The sequence below is a fragment of the Emys orbicularis genome, chromosome 11 (assembly GCF_028017835.1).
Source record: "Emys orbicularis isolate rEmyOrb1 chromosome 11, rEmyOrb1.hap1, whole genome shotgun sequence".
Lineage (NCBI taxonomy): Eukaryota > Metazoa > Chordata > Testudines > Emydidae > Emys > Emys orbicularis.
Genome location: NC_088693.1, coordinates 21,567,172 through 21,587,348, shown reverse-complemented (window position 1 = coordinate 21,587,348; position 20,177 = coordinate 21,567,172). Strand labels below are relative to the sequence as shown.

Genomic DNA, 20,177 nt, shown 5'->3' with positions numbered 1-20,177 from the left:
ACTGCAAAAATTTAGGCATTGAGTGAGTTTAGACAGCAGCTGATCAGGGATTTTGTGGATTGCATTGCTGCCTAAAACTGTGATTTATGCGTCTTAAGTGCCTTAGTGGATCTGAGTCTTGCCTTATGATGCTGCTTCAGGAAGGAGCAGGATGCACTTTCCGGAGTGCACAGTGCTGTCAACAGTTTATATGTTATTAGTCCAGGAATTTGGCTATTCCCCTCAGATTAGCAGATCCGGGCAATATACTGCAGCATGCTGGGCATGTTAGCCAGGCCCCACCTCATATTGAAGGTAGCACCAGTTCAGAATCCTACTCTGCTTCTGTGCAGGGGCTTTGGCGTAGGGGAAGAGACTTTTGTCAGATTTTTCTCAATACTGATACTAATAGTCTTTTGTTCCCTTGCAATGACTTATCCAAATAACACTGTTTCATACTGAACATGAACATTATATATACTAATGCTCGTGAAGATTCCCAGGTCAGATAGAGAGCTATCTAGAAAGATTAGTGTCATTGTTGCTTTTAAGTGATTCCATTGAATATACTTTGTGGTAAATTTGGACGACGACATCATCATCTCTTTCTTTCTTTCTTTCTTTCTTTCTTTCTTTCTTTCTTTCTTTCTTTCTTTCTTTCTTTCTTTCTTTCTTTCTTTGTATTTCTGTAGCACCTAGGAGCCCTAGTCATGGATAAGGATCCCACTGTGCTAGGTGCTATACAGATTCATAACAAAAACTGAGTGAATGTTAAGAAACATCAAGATTAAATATTACCGAGTGGTAAACTCAATTACTGTGGTGCATTCTCAGCCCCCCCTACCCCCCAAAAAAATCAGTGCATTACATTTAAATATTCTTTTTAAATATAGAGCTAAGGTAACATAAATGCTACATGTTTTTGGAAAGATGGTAATAGGATGATCTGTCAACTAAACTTTTTGCTCATTTTTTTTTAGAGCCCAGTGATAGACCTCCAATTCTTCTGATTGCAAGCTCTGAAACTATTGACGTATTATATCTTAATGGAAGTCAAGTTTCTACTCCAAACTCAGTGAAAGGAAATGGAATTAATACACTGGATTTTATATACAATAAGGACACAATTTGTTGGATTGAATCGAGAGAATCTTCAAGTCAGCTGAAATGTACCAAGATATCAAAATCTGGGAGATTAACAGATGAATGGATAATAAACATTGCTCAGTATCTTCACAGTAAGTATTTTAATTTTGTTAGTGGGATTCCATTAGCAAAATAGTATAAAATACCTGTCTTTCTAGCAAACTTTTCTTGCAGACTTAAAAACTGTTGTTTTGGTGCTTAGTGTTGCTGATATTTCAAGATATTCTGTTGCTCTGCAGAGGCATTAAACATTGAAAGGCACAGAAGCATTTTTCTGCTTTGTTGCTGTTTCCCTCTCTAACGCATAGACACGGAGGCTTGAAAAAAGCTGTGAGTTTTCACAGAGTCTAACTGCACTGTGTGATCGGTATGATATTACAAAAAAACAAAGGCATTACAAAGGAAGAAGAAACTTGAAAATGCCTTTTTTTCTGAAATGTGTTGATAGATAAAATTTGTTGAAAATGATTGTTTACTTCCAGATAAATGATAAGATGCTAATTAACAACATGTGCATATAATTGTCACATTTACTGTAGATTAGTAGAGCTTCATTACTTTCAAACACTTGTAATATTTCCTAATTTACTGGAAATTTCTCACTTTTGCACTAGGAAGATTTAGAGTCGGCCTCATGATGAGTTATCCCTCTGTGCAGTTTAACTAGCGTAGAAAGCTTGTGCAATGCTAAACTTTAGAATACCTCTGAATTGGAATCTCCATCATTTTGCCCTCTTTTTCTGAAAACCCTACTCAGTCCTCTCTTAAGTAGAGATGGACCTGAGCCAGACAATTCTGATCTAGATTTTAAACCCCTTCACCACCAAGTCTGGGCGTGTTCGGACCCAGGGTTTGATTGGGACTATAATGGAGATGGGGCCAACTGCAAAATATGGCTACAGGTCCTAACGATGAATTTCTGCACTTAGGCAGATTTCACAACTACTATTCAGATCACCAAGAAAAATACCTTTTTCAATGTATGCCTATGGCATAAGAAACTTGATCCCTCTTACACATCCATCCATGCCCATCCTTTACTACTTTGAAAATCAAGAACTTTTTTTTAGTCAGAGGAATTTACTACTTTCGCCACTGTCTGCCCTTCTGAGTGATCCTACATTTTCCCTCAGATACTAAGGCTACTTTGTATGTTTGAACTTGTTCTTATTTTACTTGGACTTCCATTGTATATTTTTCACAGTTCTTTATATTTTCACTACAAAGTCCCAATTTTCTTGTCAGTGGGACTGGAGTGGGCACTTCCTAAATATCTTTTTTGTTCTTTTTATTGCATAAAATGAAAGGAATTAGCTAGGGTTCTTCACAAAATGAATGGTTTATAATTATCAGTGTGTCCCCTCATCCTCTAAACTCCATCATCAAAGCACAGTCTCAATGCACTATTTGGGTCTTCCCCAATTCCCGTCTGTGCTCCCTATGCATAGAAAGACTTAACAGTCCGAATGCTGCAGTGTCTGCATTAGCACATCTGTTTTAAGAATCAGGGTTGAACTATGATTGGGAAATGAACATAGTGGCTCAAATCAGTGAGCTAATCAGTTTTCGTAGGCACTGTATTTTCACACCAGTCTGTTGACTCTATATATTTTTTCTGAATCTTTACATCTAACTGTTTGGTCTAATTACTTTTGAATTGATATTTCCCTGGCTATGGAGTATGCTACAAAGATTTGTTCCAACTTTTAGTTTAACCTTGACTTAGATAACTATAATGTAGTCTCATTCCCTGCCTCATTGGAAGGATAAAAGTAATCCACCTGGTGCTTCTAATCAGGCCAATCTCAAGAGGCACTAATTTCCGCTTGGAGTTACCTGAAACTGTATCCTACAGGGGAGAATAGGCCCTCTGATGGCTACAATCCACAGCCTCTGGAGAATTAAATTTTAGCATCTCTCTCTCTCATACACACAATTCATCTTATTTTTTCTCATTTTGCAGTGTTTACTTACTATAAATTAATTAAGTTTCATTTTACAACCAATAAAGAACACCTGATTTGGCATGTTCCTGTGTCAGCCAAGCCTAACAAATGGTCATACCCATAGAATTCTTCAAAGAAAAATGAACAGTAGTCTCCCTACCATGGAAAGATATTCCCTTAGTTTCTCTTATTTGGTGTTTTAGCCAATAACAGGCACAACAAGAACAAAGGGCCACCCCTGTGAAGTCTTTGTACAGAAAACAAAGAAAAATACTGCCCTTGCAGTGCTTCTTTATCCCAATCTTGCAAGGTATCTGTTTGTGACTAAACACTATTCAATATCTTTACCAATGATCTGGAGGAAAACATAAAATCAGTGATGGTAAAGTTTACATATGACACAAAAATTGGTGGAATGATAAATAATGATGGGGACAGTTATATGGATTGACCTGAATTGCTTGGTGAGATGGGCTCATTTGAATAATATGCTTTTTAACAAAGCCAAATGCAAGATCCCACATCGAGGATTATCTGTAACTTGAAGTCTTTAAATCAAGATTTGAGTATTTAAGTAACTCAGCCAGAGTTATGGGCCCACTGCAGGAATGGGTGGATGAGGTTCTGTGCAGGAGACCAGACTAGATGATCATGAAGGTCCCTTCTGGCCTTAGAGTCTGTGAGGAACAAAGGGGTAGATCAAAGGAATCTTAGACACTTAAGCATTTACCTGCCACTAGGCTATGGAATATTCTGGGGTGGGTTTCTCTTAGTGACTCCTGTTGAAGCTGTTCCATTTTTTTATAAGTAATTGAATAATCATGGGACCAAAGAAAGAGAGAGAGAGAGTGACTCCATAGCCCAGTTGTTAGGGTACTCCTCTGGGATTTGGGAGACTTAAGTTCAAGTCTCTGTTCCAATGTCTGTTTAATTAGTTACAAAGAATAGAACAGTTTCAATAGGAGAGATTGAAAGACAGACCCACCCTGAATATTCCATAGTATAGTGGTTAAGGCGCTTGCCTAAGAGATAGAAGATGTGGCTTCAAATCCGTGCTCCAAATCAGGCAGAGGGTAGAATGGCACCTGGGCCTCCCACATCCTGGGGGAGTGTGCTAACCACTGGGCTAACAGTTGAAAGGAGGCACTGTCACTATGTGTGTGTTTTTTGTTTTTCTTGTGAAAAAGGACTTAGGTGCCTAACTTTCTTACAAGGGCATGGTGTAGGATACTCCACTTTCCTTGGAATTTCCTAGTGGTTAGCCAAGGCAGCTCCATGCTCAGATCAGTGGCTGTGGATCACCATTCTGAGGTGCCCATATATTGTATTGGGAGCCTAATTCTGTAGATTCCATTAGGCAGCAGAGCACCTATAGTTAGGCATTGCGATGCTGAGCCTAAGTCCTCTTTGTGGATCCAGTCCAAAGAGCGAGGGAACATTTATAAGTTGGAAGACTATATTCTGAAAAGCAGGAAAAGGACTTTAGGGGTCATAGCATGATTTCCCGGTGGGATGCTGTACCTAATAGTGTGAACACAATCCTTGGATATATAAGCAGGAAAATATCAAGCAGGAGTAGGGAGGTGGTAATACCTCTGTATGGCATTAGTAAGACAGTTTATAGAATACTGTCTCCAGTTCTAGTGTCAACACTTCAAAAAGAATTTTGACAACTTGAAAAAGTTCAGAAAAGAGCTACAAGAATTATTCTGGAAAATTTGCTTATAGCAAGAGATTCAGACATGTGGTTTATTGATGAGAAAGTTAAAAGGTGACTTGTTCACAGTCTATAAGTACCTACCTACATGGGGGGGAAATTCTTGTAGCAGACAGCTCTTTAATCTAACAGAAAAAAAACATAGTGAGATTTGATGGCTTGAAACTGAAGCTAGACAAATTCAGACTATAAATGTGGAGCAATTTTTTAACTGTGAGGGTAATTAACCATTGGAACAATTTTCCAAGGGACATGGTGGATTATCCATCAAGGCAGGATATCTTGAGAAATTATATTCTATATCTCAAAATGAATCTATGGGCTTGATACAGAAATTATTTTATGAGGGTTTTGCGCCTGTGTTACACAAAAGGTCAGACTAGATTTCACAATGGACCCTTCTGGCCTTAAAATCTATGAAGACTTCCATAAGAACTCTATCTCTCAGCCGGTTCCATCTGGCTGGAAGCATGCAGCCCCCACTTGATCCATCAGCACTGACAGGAGAGGGGAATTTCAGTCAACCCTCCACATTTTGAACTCCAGTCTCCGGGCCTGTGAAAGTTAGCAACCTGGTTTTCCATCCTAAATCACAAAATACCACTTCAGACCTCATCCTCTCCCTCAACAACTACATCCTTTCTCCAACAGGTATGTTCTCTGAATAAAACCCTGTAACTAAGTAGTGCTGGCCTTTGTGGCTATTTTCAAGTACCTACATGGGGAAAAAATTCTGATGGTAGACAGAATTAATCTTAACCTAGCAGAAAAAAAGCATAATGAGAGATAGAGGTACAGTGATAGGCTCATTCTCGAAGTGTGTGTGTGTGTTTGTGTGTGTGTGTGTGTGTGTGTGTGTGTGTGTGTGTGTGTGTGTGTAAAAACACTCCTCCTTACCAATGGCATCTCTCAGAGTTGGCCTGCAATTTCTTTCCCTCTTCCTTCATCTCTACAACAGCATGACTCTTGCAACTGTAGAGAAGTGTAAAGGAAGGCCAAACATTTCCAAGTACAGAAGAAGTTTTTGTAAATGATAAAAGTTTTTGCAAGTTGTTCCATGTAAATTTATCTCAAAACAGGCATAACAGTCTGAGAACCATCATATATCTGCAACATTTTAATATATAAAATACTCTTTGATTAGATTATTCTGCTTGTAAAATATATCAGTGTTTTGAGTTTTGTTAGCAAGATTTTGTAAAATAGAATAATTGTGCATGCTATCAACATCTAAAACTAATAGATAGTTAGTTTGGTGGGGATCTGAAATGTGAGACTTTGTACTGAACATTTTACAAATGTGTTTTTATTATTACCAGTTATAAGATTAATTTAATGTAAAAAGTACATGAACAAAAAACCCCAAAGAAATAGTAGCATTTTTCTAGTGTGGAATTAAAGGAGGGAAAAACAAATAAATGTTAAGGTATAAGATTCTGATTACATACAGGCCTTCCCAAATACTATATATATTTACTTAAGTCTTTGAAATTCACATACACTAAGTTGGCTTTTTCCAGATTTTACATGATATTCCGTCATACTGTTCTTTAAAGCCAGGTTCTATCTAAAAGCTGAACTCTCCTTACTTTGCTAAGTCCTCAGTGGACTTTAATGGCAACCAGGGGTTAAGGAATTGCTCTGTGCTCAGCCAGCCCCACCCCACCATACCTGTAGGAAATGCTCCAACTGGAGGAGGAGTTAAGAGGCAGGGGAGCAGCTCATGTGGTGGCAGACCTGGGAAGAGAGCAGACCTGCAATCTGCAGCTCCAGCAGTTGAGAGCTGAGGAAAAGACAGAATATCTTCCCATGACAACTGCCGAAAGGTCTCTCACTAAGGAAAGGGAGAACTGCTACAGGGATAGCCTGAGAGAGACCTTTCATATGGACTCAGAGTTTTGTTAATTCCTCTTTATTTTGTTTGGACTGCCCCAACAGGGGAAAGCCCTAGAACTGAGCTGGCCCAGGAGGTTGGGCCATACTGCAGAAGGAAGCAGTTGCCATCCAGTTGAGTAAGAAAGCTATTGTGCTATATGCAGGTGCCAGAAGGTGCCTTCACGCCACCTAGACCCAAATGGTGACCTTGGAACAATCAGAGGGGAGGTGATAGGGAGGGCAGCCTTAAGCAGCCTCTGGCTGTCAGATCACTGATAACCTTCAAAGGGCCATGGGCTGGAACCCAGTTGAGTGGGAGGGCCTAAGTCCTGACCACCAGCTGACGCTACCCTAACAACCAAACTCCAAGCAAGGACAATCACAACCTTCAACAGCCCAAACATTTCCAATAGGGCCACAACGCTTGTGTAGCAGTTTCTTACCTCTCTCTGTTTAGCATACAGTCGTGCCTCAGTTTCCCCACTAATCACAATCCAAGACAGATAATTTATCTTGCTTTCTGGCCAAACTGAAAAATCACTCATTCCAGGATAATGAAAGGGTAATGAAACAGATCAAAACAGAATCCTAAATTACTAGGGCCACAATCCTCCCCTCTCATGTCTGAGTAACTTTCTTGGTTATAGCAGTTCCCCAAAGTCCTTCATCCTCTCTGGGCCACAGCCTTCAGGCTCTTGTATGATCTTCTCTTCTTAGGGAAGCTCATGTCCTCCCTCACTAGGTCAGTTCTGTGTGGACTATAGCATACTACAAATTTGAGGCCTGGTTTGATTTTTAATTATTTTTAAACACTCTCTCCTGCTATTCTAAACTGAAGTTAAAATGTATGATAAATAATTTACTAGTGAAAACAATCACCGCCAAACTGTGGACATTTTTCTTTCATTCTTCTACTAAGGCTTGTCTTGATTTTTACTTATAAATTCCCTGACTGTTTTATAGAGATCTATCTCTGCTCTTTCCAAGCTGAGCTGTTCGTTCACAAGGCCAATTTAGGGAAATTCCCACAATCAACTTCATGTCAATTAAACTAACTGACAGCAAATTTAACACTTATTTCTCAACACTAATTTATTACTGCAAATATTTCCTTATTACAAATAAGTGCTAAAACCTTTAGGCCTGATCCAAAGCCTATTGAAGTCAATGGTATCCTTTCCATTGACTTCAATGCATCTTGGATCAGGACCTTAAAAAGAATTCCTCCACCTCCTAAAATACTCTTTGAAAGCCTTTATAAGTGTCCAAACAGGTGGTGATAGGAGTCTAGTGCCAGAAGACAACTCCGTCATGCTACACTTTTGCAAAATATTTTGATAATTCCAAAAAGGATGCAGTAGAACTAATAAAAGAATAGCTGCCAAATTTCTAGTTTTTATAGAATCATAGAAATGTAGGGCTGGAAGTGACCTGGAGACGCCAGCTTGCCCATCTCCCTGTTCTGAGGAAGGATCAAGTATGCCTATATCATTGGGGGGGAGGGATAGCTCAGTGGTTTGAGCATTGGCCTGCTAAACCCAGGGTTGTGAGTTCAATCCTTGAGGGGGCCACTTAGGGATCTGGGGCAAAATCAGTACTTGGTCCTGCTAGTGAAGGCAGGGGGCTGGACTCGATGACCTTTCAAGGTCCCTTCCAGTTCTAGGAGATGGGATATCTCCATTTTAAATCCCTGACAGGTGTTTGTTTTCTCCAAAACCTTTTTCATAAGGAAGAAGGATGACCATGAGAAAAATATCTGATACTCCCAAGACATCCTTTGTTTGCTTCCTTTGTAGTAAAAATATGACAATCTAATTTCTTTCTAACTTTGGGAAGAAGAACCCACAACTAGGAACTGGCATGCCAAATTTTAGCCCAAAGGAAAATTTAATTTCTAAGTCAGAATGTGATTAAACAGCAGGTCTTCAATAGAGATCCTGTGAGTCTTTAACAATAGAGGTGCTGCTATCATAGACTTGATATTTCAGAAGTTTACTTCTGAGCATAGGGCTTAGCGCCATTAGCTAACCTATTGATTTTAATGGGAGAACTGGTGTTAGTGAGTGTAACTTTCCCACTTAGTGTTTGCAGGACTTAGTCAATATTGCTGACTTTTGCAAATTTTTGTTTTTGGCCCCTGCTGTAGCAGTCTTCCAGTGATGCCAAAATCTCTGGCCATCACATGATCTGGGGGTAGTAAGATAGAGAGAAAAGCTCCTTTAGTCTAGTGGAGATTGCACTAAAGTGTATACTCCAATACCATGCATTCTAGTCCTGCATGCTATTAATATTTCTGTGCACTTTACAACCCTTACTATGATCCAAAGCCTAGTACTGCTCCACAGTAAGGCATAAGTATCAGTCACACTTCTGATAGATAGCTGAGATCTTGCGAAAGGTTCCCTGCAGGCAGAGTTGCCAGTGGAACCTAGTTTTCTAATATAACAAAAGCCTAATCTCACCTGTTTTTCCACATAGTCTTTTGCAAGAAATGTAGCAAATAACATGCTTCTGTTGTCCAGGTTTACCACACTGTTGAGAAGCTGGAAAACCCTAAGGAAGGGGATTTAAGAAGCCCTGGTATACAGGTAACTTAGAGTAACTTAGGGTATGTCTACACTGGCAAGTTTCTGTGCCACAAGTTATACCACTTTTATTAAAACGCTGGAATTAAACAGCTGCTGTGTGTTCACACTGTGCTCCTTGTGATACTGGAGCGGATCCACATTAGCAGCTCTTGCAACATCAAAGACAGCAGTGCATTGTGGTAGCTATCCCACTGTGCAACTGGCCACAGGGTTTGCAATGCCTCATGGGACAGGCACAGCGTCACATGATGCAGGTTTCCCAATCCCATTGTTCCATGGGCATCCTGCTACATTGCCAGCTGCTTTTCAACTCAAGGTGGGGGAGAGCGTGTGTGACAGGGAATGTGTGTGTGTATGGAGAGGGGGAGAGATGCAGTGTGTTTTGTGGGACAGCGAGTGTGTCAGCATGCTGTCTTGTAAGTTCAGACAGCGGCAGGAAGCAACCTGTCCTGAGGCGGGGGAGGAGGGGAAACCCTGACATCAGCCCCTGCCTCCCTCCCTGGGTTCTCTGCACAGCAATCTCTCTCACACACATACACACATGCCTGCCTCTGTGTTCAGCAGCACGAGCATTCCACATTAATGGTTTGCTTTGTGTCCAGGAGCAGATCAGCACAGCACACAAGGGTTGTCAGAAACGATGCTTTGAAAGGGGAGGGGCGCATGTCTCCAGAGCAGCCGAGTTCAAAACAATGAGCAGAGCGGTCACGTGAGGCATTATGGAACAGCTCCGGATGCCAATTACAGCGCAGAAAGCAATCAAGTGTTTACACTGGCAATAGAGTTCTGGAGCCTCTGCGCAAATAGCCTTACGAGTCTCGTCGAGGTGGGTTTTTTGCAGCGCTGCGACTGAAGAGTTTCTGCACGCAAAGTGGCTCGGCAGTGTGTGCACATCTGCAGTTTGAGCGCAAAAAGCTGCTTTACTGTGCAGAAACTTGCCAGTGTAGACAAGCCCTTAGAGAAGTGATGGAAATGACTAGCCCTGATATACAGGTGACTGGGGAGCCCAAGAGGAGGGACAAAAGGATTTGTGAAATTCTGATAGGAAGGTCAGCAAATGAATACCTATTTCATAATAAATGGGAACCAACTAGCGGAAATTTTACATGGAAACTTAATATTATGTTGAGGGGAAACTAACATATGTAACACTAGGTACAAAGGTGATTGTCTCTCTGGAGTGGGTGTTTGGGGCATTACTGATGAACTTTAGAGCTTTTTACTTGTGGCTCACCAGGTTTGAATCCTGCCCAGTGTAGCAAGGATTAATAATCGTTCCCATCTAGTAGCAGCTTGGTAGCCCCTATAGGATATGCGTTTGGTAAATCTGAGTTTCATCTCCCATGTTACAAACTGCCCACTGTGCTTTGCACTAGATGATAACAAGCTCTTCAGGCAGGGACTGTCTCTTACTAAGTGTTGGTACAGGATTCAGTATAATGGTGGACCTGATCCCAGTTTAGTGCTCTAGTGAGAGCCAAAATTGCCATGGTCATTATAAATCTGTGAGAGTTGGTAACCCTGTGATTGTCACATACACTGGAGGTGGGAAGGGGGGATCAAAAAATCAGATAGATTAACAAAACATGATTTAATTTTTTAATCTCATGATTTTAGGGTCTAATTTATTTTTTAATTTATTTTATTATATTTTTAACTTCTGGGATTGGGGACACTGCTGAGTAGCCCATAATGTAGAGCACTGGCATTGCACATAACTCCATTAAGCGTCCGAGATAAAGTCCACTGAAGTCAGTGGAAAGATGCCCATTGACTTCAATGGATTTGGGATTAGGCCCTAAAATACTAAATAACTGAAGGTGCCTTTCAGTTATAATAGTCAAGATTTTTTAAAATAATAGTAATAATAAAACCTCTTCCTTTGTTGTGAGTCAATTTGAACATAATAAACCTTGTTTTTGGTTATACAGTTTGTGATGTCAATGAATGGAGCATTCATTCTGAAATGGAAAGTTTCAATGTAATGGAAATCTTTTCAGTGGAGTAAATCATTTTGGGCAAAGTCAGTTTTAAGCTGTGTAATTTTCTCGGTTGGTTTGGAAACAAAGTGATTTAATGTTTGGAAGTAATTTAATGAGGGGAGTGGGGCAGGCATGTGCAAGGAGGTTGGGCTCTCCTGTCACTGCTTATAAACCCTGTATTTTATCAACATGTCACAGAACAGATGCAGTATGCTATGGTGGGCTACGCAGTCACCATGACAGTCCTTGAGTTGCTGATAAAGTTTGAATATTCTTTCCATGCATAATTACATAAAATCTCTGTCACACCATATAAGCAAAAATAATTAGCTAATTGAAAAATGCTTCAATACCTGTCATCGTATATGGTTCCAGAGACTGTATTTTTTGCCTTTTTTCAACTTGTTTTCAGGCCATGCACCAGTATCTTATCTGCATACGATACTGGTATGCAGTATCCTTTATAAATATAAAAAAGTCCAGTGCTATTTCCATTTTATTTCAGAAATTTTCAGCTCAAGTTCACTTTCATTTTGAGAGTCTTTCAGGAAAGCAGCAGTTGCTCCTTGAGTCAGCCCAGTTGGCAGTATTCCCCAGGATTATTTTCAAATGGAAAAAAATTTGCTGCCTGTAAAGTTAACTGAACTACTTGAGGAAAGATGGACCAAATGAGATGAAAGCTCAGATTTTTAAAGGTATTTAGGTGTTGCTCTGGTCAGTATTGCAATGCGTAATTGACTCTAGGAGCCTAAGAGTCCATCTACACAGCAGCCAGTGTGATTCCCAGCTCAGGTAGAGGTGCACACACTAGCTCTGTTTGAGCTAGCATCTAAAAGAAGCAGGAGGGCCCCGGCAGCATGGGCTAGTCACCTGAGTATGCACCCCAAGGGTTGGGCAGGGCTGTACTCCGTACTTTGGAACAGCTTCAAGAGAAACTCATACCAGCATACCCATAGTTTGGTGGTCAGGGCACACTCCTGGAAGATGGGAGACCTCAGTTCCAGTCCTTCCTTCAAATCAGGCAGAGCAGGGATTTGGAAATACGTTGCCCTCATCCCAGGAGAGGGCCCTAATCCTTGTGCTATATGGTAGGAAGGGTGGGTGGGTGTCTCCTTTCTAGCAAGAACGGGCTGACCTGGTTTAGGCACCTAAACCTACACCTAGGAGACGGTTCACAGTTGTGAATCCCAAGAAGAGATAGGTGCATCCCTCTGGTCTGTCAGTTAGGCACCTAAATACCTTTGTGGATCTGGGCCAAAGGCCCTTCTCCTTTCCTCTGTTATAGACTCCTGGCCGATGTTGGCGGCTGCCAATTCATCTTGAGTGCTGCTGTGAATCCCATTTTTAAGTGTCTGACTCACCCCATGAATTGTATAGGGAACCTGGGCTCCTGGATTCCATTCAGCGGCCGAGCACCTAAACATTAGGCATTGCAATGCTGAGCTTGAGTCCCCTTTGTGGATCTAGCCCTAAGGCCCAGATCCTTACAAGTGTTTAGGCACCGAACTCCCACTGATTTCTAATCAAAGTTAGGCCCAGATCCTGAAAGGTACATAAGTGCCTAAGTCACTTTTGAAAATGAGACTTAGGATCCTATACAAGCTAGGCATTGTAACATCAACAGGAGCAATGCCTAAAATACCTTTACAAATCTGGGCCAAAGTGATTAAACTTAAATCATTAATATAAGTTTTGTAAAAGTCTGTACACCTGTTATAATCCACACTCTATATTGCCTCAAATCAACAGATTGCCCTTCCTTTTTCTTATGTTAAACAAACACAAACAAACAAACTTGTACGAACAGCAGTTCTGTTTAGCTTTCACAAAGTTCCACACATTTTCCTAAGTTTTTGTAAAATTATATAGTTACTGTGGGCAGTGTTCAAATATGATTTCTTTATAAACCGTTACATTGAAAGTGGCCAAAAGGCTCAGTCCAAGAAACTACTGCTTCCATTTAGAAAGATATTGTGTGGTGACGAACGCAGAGCTACTACAGTACCACATTTCAGTGGCTCCAACATGTTTTCAAAGTAATAGAGAACATTAATATTGGGTGTTTCACTCAGGGGAAGTCCTACCAAATAAGGCATTTAACATTAGACTGGTCAAAAACCTTACAAATATAGGGCAAGATTATGATCAGCCCCCATATGAGTGTGCAAGAGGGAGAGATGGTGCAAGTATCCTCCTATATCCCTTACACATCTGTGCAAGGGAGTGGCACCATGGCATTCTTTGCTTGCAGGGAAGCAAGGATGGTCTAGTGGTTAGAGCCAGGTTTAATTCCCTGGTCTTGCACAGACTGCCTGTATGACTTTGAGTAAGTAACTTAGTCTCTAGTTTCTCAGTTCACCATCTATAAAATGAGGATAATAGCAGTTCTATACTTCACAGGGCTGTTATGAAGATAAACACATCAAAGATGATAAGGTGCCACACTGATCTGGGCCATCTATGTACAAGTAGATAGAACTCCTCAAGGCTGCTGGCACTAGCCTCACTCAAGTGATCAGAAAGGGGTTGTATGGCAACAGACACTGTACCTTTCAAAAGCAAGGTGCAGAAGCTGCAGTCCAGAGAGTTTTGGTTAAGTATTGTGCTTCTCTGAAACTACAGTTGCCATAGAACAGTTTATATGGTCTATTGTGGGCAATATGGTTTAATATTTGGCAGCATTCCATTTACGATAGGTGCATTAACAAATCATTAACGGTCAGATCCTATCACTCTTATTCAAATTGAGAAATACCTTATCAATGGGAATGCTTGTGGAATAAGATGCATTTCAATGTAAGGGTGGCAGAATCAAGTCATAAATAAGATTCATCTAAGCATTTTGCTCCTGTTGGCCATTTTTTTTTCAGGAAGGGGAAGAGAAATAGCTGGTGCATAGGTCTAAAACATCCTCTAGTATTATTATTTATTTATTTACTTATTTATTTATTAATTACTTGCATTATAGTAGTGGCTTGATGCTCCAGCTAGGCCTGAGTATTGTGTACAAACATTTGTCTGCCTGGAAAAGACAATGCCTTCTTACTATCTTAATTTAAGACAAAACGGAACAAATAAGTGGGACAAAGAGGAGAGAGGGAGGGTGTGGTAACAGTAACATAAGCATGTTTTTTTTTTATCACAAACTAGTTATGTCCACAGTTTTTAGGTACAGACAGTTTTGTTTGTTTTTGTTCATTTCACACCATGATGTGGGGAATCTTGGAGCTTAGTGACATTAGATGTGTATGTTATCTGATGTTTTTGGGTGGCTGCCAGGAACACCACTTTGGTAGTCATCTGTTAGTACAGTATTAATTGTTCTGTATTATAGAAATAGATATACCTCAGTATGATTATGGCCTTAATTATTGCCAGAAACCTTTTATAATTATAGGAAACAATTTGTATTTGTTTTTTGGAGAAAGGGAGCGAGCTAGAAAAAAAACATAATATATGGTGTTTTAACTATAAAAAAGTAACTATCCTCCTTCTTTAGTAATCCTAAGAGATAAATTCAGTCTGTTAAAACACTTGGTGTGATTTTGTTTTTATAGTGAGTGAAATACTGAGCTAGCTACTTTAACTGATTGACTATACAGTGTGTTTATTTATAATCAAGATGATTTTTTTAAAATATTCCTGTTGATCGTATCAATCAGATGTGATTTAAATTAGGCTGACATTTGTTCTTGAATAGATTTCCGGTGCATTCTAAACCAGTGCGTCAACAAAATACACTTTCTCAAGTGTCAGCAAACTGGAAAAGTGTTGCACTATAGGTCTTTGTTTCTTCTTTAGCCTACTGTGTTAGAAAGAGAGAGAGAGAGAATGTAACTCATGCTCAGAACTCTTCATTTTTTCTTTTGCCTTAATATGTTAGAGACAGAAACTCATGCGTATAACTCTTCATAATATCTACATTATGAAAAATACATAACTTTTTTCATTTGGAAATATCAGAAATGCTGATCAGTAAAGACAAATGTTAATTTTTGAGAATGTTTAAGTTAACTGAATATACTACTTCCCTTTGGGAAAAGAAACAAAGCTTTAATTCCTAATACTAGTGTAGCCACCAGTTTTTGTATTTAATATCAGCCAGTCCATACAGTGCTCGGAGCAAAAACGGTGGCATGCTTGTTTATGGGCTCAATATACAGCCTGTGAAATTAAGGCATATATCTTAGTTATGCTGATTCAACCGGGTGAATACAGTGTACTTCAAATATTATGAATCAGTGTTTTCTCTTTTGTGATCCTCTCCTGGTACAATAAACCCTTAAACGTGAATTCACTCTTAAAAAGCTGACTATAATAAGTAACTTTTATATTATCCCTTGAGAAGCATATCTGAGAGGCCTGTGCTCACCTACTATATTAAAATATTTTAAATTTTTCCCCTAAGTCATTTTCCTTAATAACCTTTTACTACAAAAGTAAATCCATATTTTATTAAAATATTTTATTCATCTTTAAAAATTTAATTATCTGCTGTTTGGCATCTTTATGGGAAAACATTAAAATGGCAGTATTATTTTTAAAAAAGGAAGACAATTTTTATTATGTTCATGACACAGAAGGCAGTGTTCTGATGAGAAGGTGGAAGGCCAGACTCTCCCGCCTTTGAGGAAGGGCAATTAGAATAGCCAACTGTGGTAAACTAACACAGCCATGTCATGTTCTCCTCAATAGTTCCTTCCTCTTAAGTCCACATGCTTGATGAGACAGCTATTTATGCTAAATTATGCTGTAATTTTAAGATTAACTGCGGATGATTTAACTGCTTTGAAGTAAATAACCAGGTCTGATTTACTGTCGCAACAGATTTATAAAAAGCTTTTTGAATGTGCAGTTTAAAAAAAGATTGTTATAGCTCTACACCTCTATAAATCTTCCTTTATTGTTCAACATAGATGCCAGGCTGCTAGGATCCCATTACAAGTTTACAATCATTTGGCAACACACTTGAAACTCACTAAAGCAGAAATTAGAGGTGTGTTGGTTTTCCACTGTTTGCACTTGTTTCTGACATGAAATTGGCAGCAGAAAATTCACTCCCTACAGAAATATTTAGCCCTTGGGATTACCTCATTTCAGTGTGTTGGCAAGTTTCGCATTCTCCCTTCCCTCCCCCTCCCCCCCCCGCACATGTTATATTGTAAAACACAGTTCATATACAGAGCACCATGGCAAAAAAGGTGAAAAATGAGGCATTAAAAGAAAATGGCACCCATTTTTCTCATTCCAGAAACCTGATTTTTTTGAAAGGTAGACAGCATTTCACAGCATGAGTAAACTTAGAAATATGCTTAAAAATAAGGCCCAGATTCTGCTATCCTATTGTAAAACTCATGGCCAAGTGACAGAGTTGATGGGAACTGAGAGGTGAACCTTGTTAAGCTTCCTTGGAATGCTCCTCGTAGGCAGATGGCTTTGGCAGGAAAAGTGTCTTCTTAAGCATGCAGATCCCTGGGATCCATGATGAAAGAAAGCTGCAGCCTCGCTATAAAGTGGTCCCTGTGCAGTGATGGCTGAGCACCTTCTGGTCAGACAACATCTTTCCTGCTATGTCCATGCAAATATTTCTCTACAAAGAAGATGGAGATATGAATTGAAACTTGGAGTAGTATTGACTCCTTCACAGGTATCTTCTTGGATAGTTGCCAGGCTCATACTGCATTTGTTGGATGTGGTTCATTTTATACTAGCATGCCTCTTACCAATCTCTGAAGATTTGGAAAGGTAAGGCTCCTCCAGAGTTAAAGAAAGTAAGGCACAGAACACCCGTTCCTTCAGTTTTGTGCAACCAACCCAGTTATACAGATATCTGCTCTCCTATAGCTGGGTTAACAGAAGTAAGCATATTGGCTTGTTTGGCCAGATTCTGCTTTCAGTTATACAGATGCTAAAGGCTAAACTCAGAATTTTCAAGTCTGTGTGCCTAAAATTTCCTAATTCCATATTTAGGAACCTAAATATAAAGCACGTTTTTCAAAGGTGCTTGCAGCTCCAACTCATTTCAGCAGGACTTGCATGTGTTCATCACTTTTTAAAAATCCGACTGCTTTTATTTAGGAGCCTAAATATAGGATAGGATCCTAACTTTAAACTCTTTGGTTTGAACATTTTAGCCTAAAACTCTCTCCTCCCTCCCACAAAAAATCAGTTTTTAAAAATAAGTGCCTCTTAGCAGACTGTATGGTTGAGCAGAATACATATTGTGCCTTTAAGATGTATTATAACCCATTTTTTTGCAATTTAAATTCCCTGTTATTCAGGGAACAAGGTCACTGCATAATGTCATTTCATTTGAGAAATTTAGGGTGAAGGTTCATGAAGCTCTGAAGAATGTTTAAATTTGATTTATTAGACTTTTCCAAACTCTTTACAAATACAAATTGAAACAAAGTGATGTTCTGGAAAAGCTGTTTCCTCAAAAAGAATAGATATTTGGGCCTGATTCCTCAGAGGAAAATGGATGGATACGTCTCATCAGTTTTTGTTTATTTGTTTGTTTTAAAGAAATTTGACTTAATGTTACTTATGGCATGTTTGTCAGAAGCTCAGTATGTATACATGAGTCTGCTTAATCTAAGTAATGTTTGTAAATGATGCAGAATTGATAATTATGGCAAATGGTTATCCAGAGAAGAGGCACAGCATAGGCAATGCCTGTCTAGTCTTCCTTGCACCACCATGTCAGCGTGTATCAACTATTAAATAGTAGGTGGGATCGATGCTAGGTGTCTGTTGGATCTGGAAAAAAACTGAGGCTCATTTCCTTTAATGAAGACCTGTCTTTTTTAATAAGATGCTTTTAAAAATCTATCTTGAGAGGCGAAATTTGAAGGCAATAATATAAAGCCACCCTCCAAATTGCTGTCTCTTGCCCTCCTCCTAAATTAAATTATTGGTTCCCTTTGCACATACATTCTTTTGTCTCTTTCCTTAAAAACAGATACTACAATCGCCAGAACTCTCACTATTGTATTGTGAGTTGTCAAGGCTGATTCCCCACTTTGAGTGCTGAAGGTGGGAGCCCGCAAGGATTCTAAAAATTAATACTGGCCATTCCCAAGGTTACAGTTTTTTATGACCTTGGATGGGTAGATGCTGCCACCACCCAAGTGCAAAAACCTTCTGAATACCCAGAAAGGCGCACTTGGGAATTCCTTCCTGTGGGGTATCCTCAAGCCCTTGCAACCCCAGCCCCCCCCCTTCTGGGGAAGAGCTGAGAAAGAAAAACAAAGGAAATCAGCTGTTGCCACCAGCTAATTAAACAACATATGCACAAACCTCTTAGGGACACAAAAATTCAATCCTGTTCTTGAAAAGGGTAAATTTTATTAAAAACAAAAAGAAAGAAAATACATCTGCAACTTAGGCTTTTTGCTAGGTTTGAAAAAACAATTACAAGGATTAAGCATCAAGATAGCTTCTTTAGGTCCAGCTTAAAGATTACAAACAAAACAAAAGCATCTGGGGTTAGCACAGAGGAGTCCACAAGCCATAAAGAAATAAGAGATAAACCTAATTGTGTCTTCCTAGACATTTCCTGATCTACTTACATAGCTGGGGTTTCAAATGAGTAGTTTCTAGGTATGATCTGATGATTTTCCATACCTGGCCAAAGCTTTTTACAGCATAGTTCCAGCCATGTCTCTGCTCTGTCCCCTCTCTCCGGAGAACAACAACAGGCAGACAAAAGGGAAGTTTTCCCCCCAATTTTAAAAAGTTCTAGCCTTCCCATTGGCTCTTTTGGTCAGGTGCCCACTCCCTTCCTTTTATCTAAGCAGGGAGACTTTTTACCCTTTACAGGTAAAGCAAGTAGAGAACAACTACTAAAAGGGATTTGATAGCTAACTGGCTGGCTGGCTGGGTGTCCATAAAAGGGAGCTATCCCTCTGCCCTTCATTCATCACATGAGTCTTGCAGTATTTGATGAATTTCTGCTGGAATCGCAACTTTCATTGTCGGGATGGGGTGGGGTGGGAGATGAGGTTTACACCTTCACAGTTATGGAGAAAAGCTTGAAAGAAACAAGAGCACCCTAAAGGCTCAGAAACCAGAAGGAAAGAACCCAGATTTTATTATTTTTTAAGACTGTCATGATTTTTAAGCCATCTCATGACCTTCAGAGGCCTGACTTTTTTGAAAACTGCGGGTTGGTAATACTGCCTTCAGCAGAATCTACTCATGTTAGATTATTGTAATTAACCTTTTGCCTCCTTATTAGGCACTGTTAACTCCCACTGCAGAATGCACTCACCTGAGGGTCCCATTACCCTTCCTGTTTGGGAAAGAGCAGTACTTAGACCTATCCCTGAAGCGACTAGAGTTGGAAGCTGTGGGACAGCAGCCTGGGAGCTGGTAATGGGGAAAAAGGCTGTATGGCTTGGGATCTGGGACTGAAAGATGAAGAGCTGGGCTGGGAAGCAGCTTGTTTCTGGCAGAGTGGCCAGCAGTAGTTGTGCCAGGCAGAGACTTGAGAGTAGACTGCAAACAAGAAAGCTGTGCAAACAGCTCTGAACAAAAAAGACCAAGGGACTGAAGTCTGGCTAGTGGATGATGGCCTCCTGAAGAGGAGAGGCCTCCAGTAAGTATCCCTTGCATTAAGCCTGAGCAGTGGTGGCAGCAGCCTCTTCCAGGTGGGGGGCCTGAGGTGGGCTAGACAGACAATTGGGGGGGCTGTGCTCCTGCTCCCCATGAGGCCCTACCTCTTTCCGTACCCCTGCCCCCTGTTCCTCCTAAGTTCCAGCCCCGCCGCCTCCTCTTCTCATCCTTACCCCAAGACCCTGCCTCCTGGTCGGGGATGGGCTGCTCCTCAGCTATCCACCGTGCTACAACTGCTCACAGCTTAGAAATAGCCACCAGGATGGGGGGACCTGGCTCCGGGGCCGGCAGAGCCCTTGCAGAGCAGCAACCAAAGGAGGCATGGCCC

The 20,177-nt window shown here is 40.3% G+C and overlaps 1 protein-coding gene across 1 annotated transcript in view; it reads left to right on the top strand.

The window, feature by feature from the left end:
• Positions 1-20,177, top strand: part of LRP1B (LDL receptor related protein 1B) — a 1,070,902-nt gene that overhangs the window by 345,482 nt on the left and 705,243 nt on the right. The window contains exon 6 of the mRNA XM_065413676.1: positions 960-1,217. Within this exon, the coding sequence (XP_065269748.1) occupies positions 960-1,217 (258 nt within the window). The remainder of the gene's footprint in view (positions 1-959; positions 1,218-20,177) is intronic.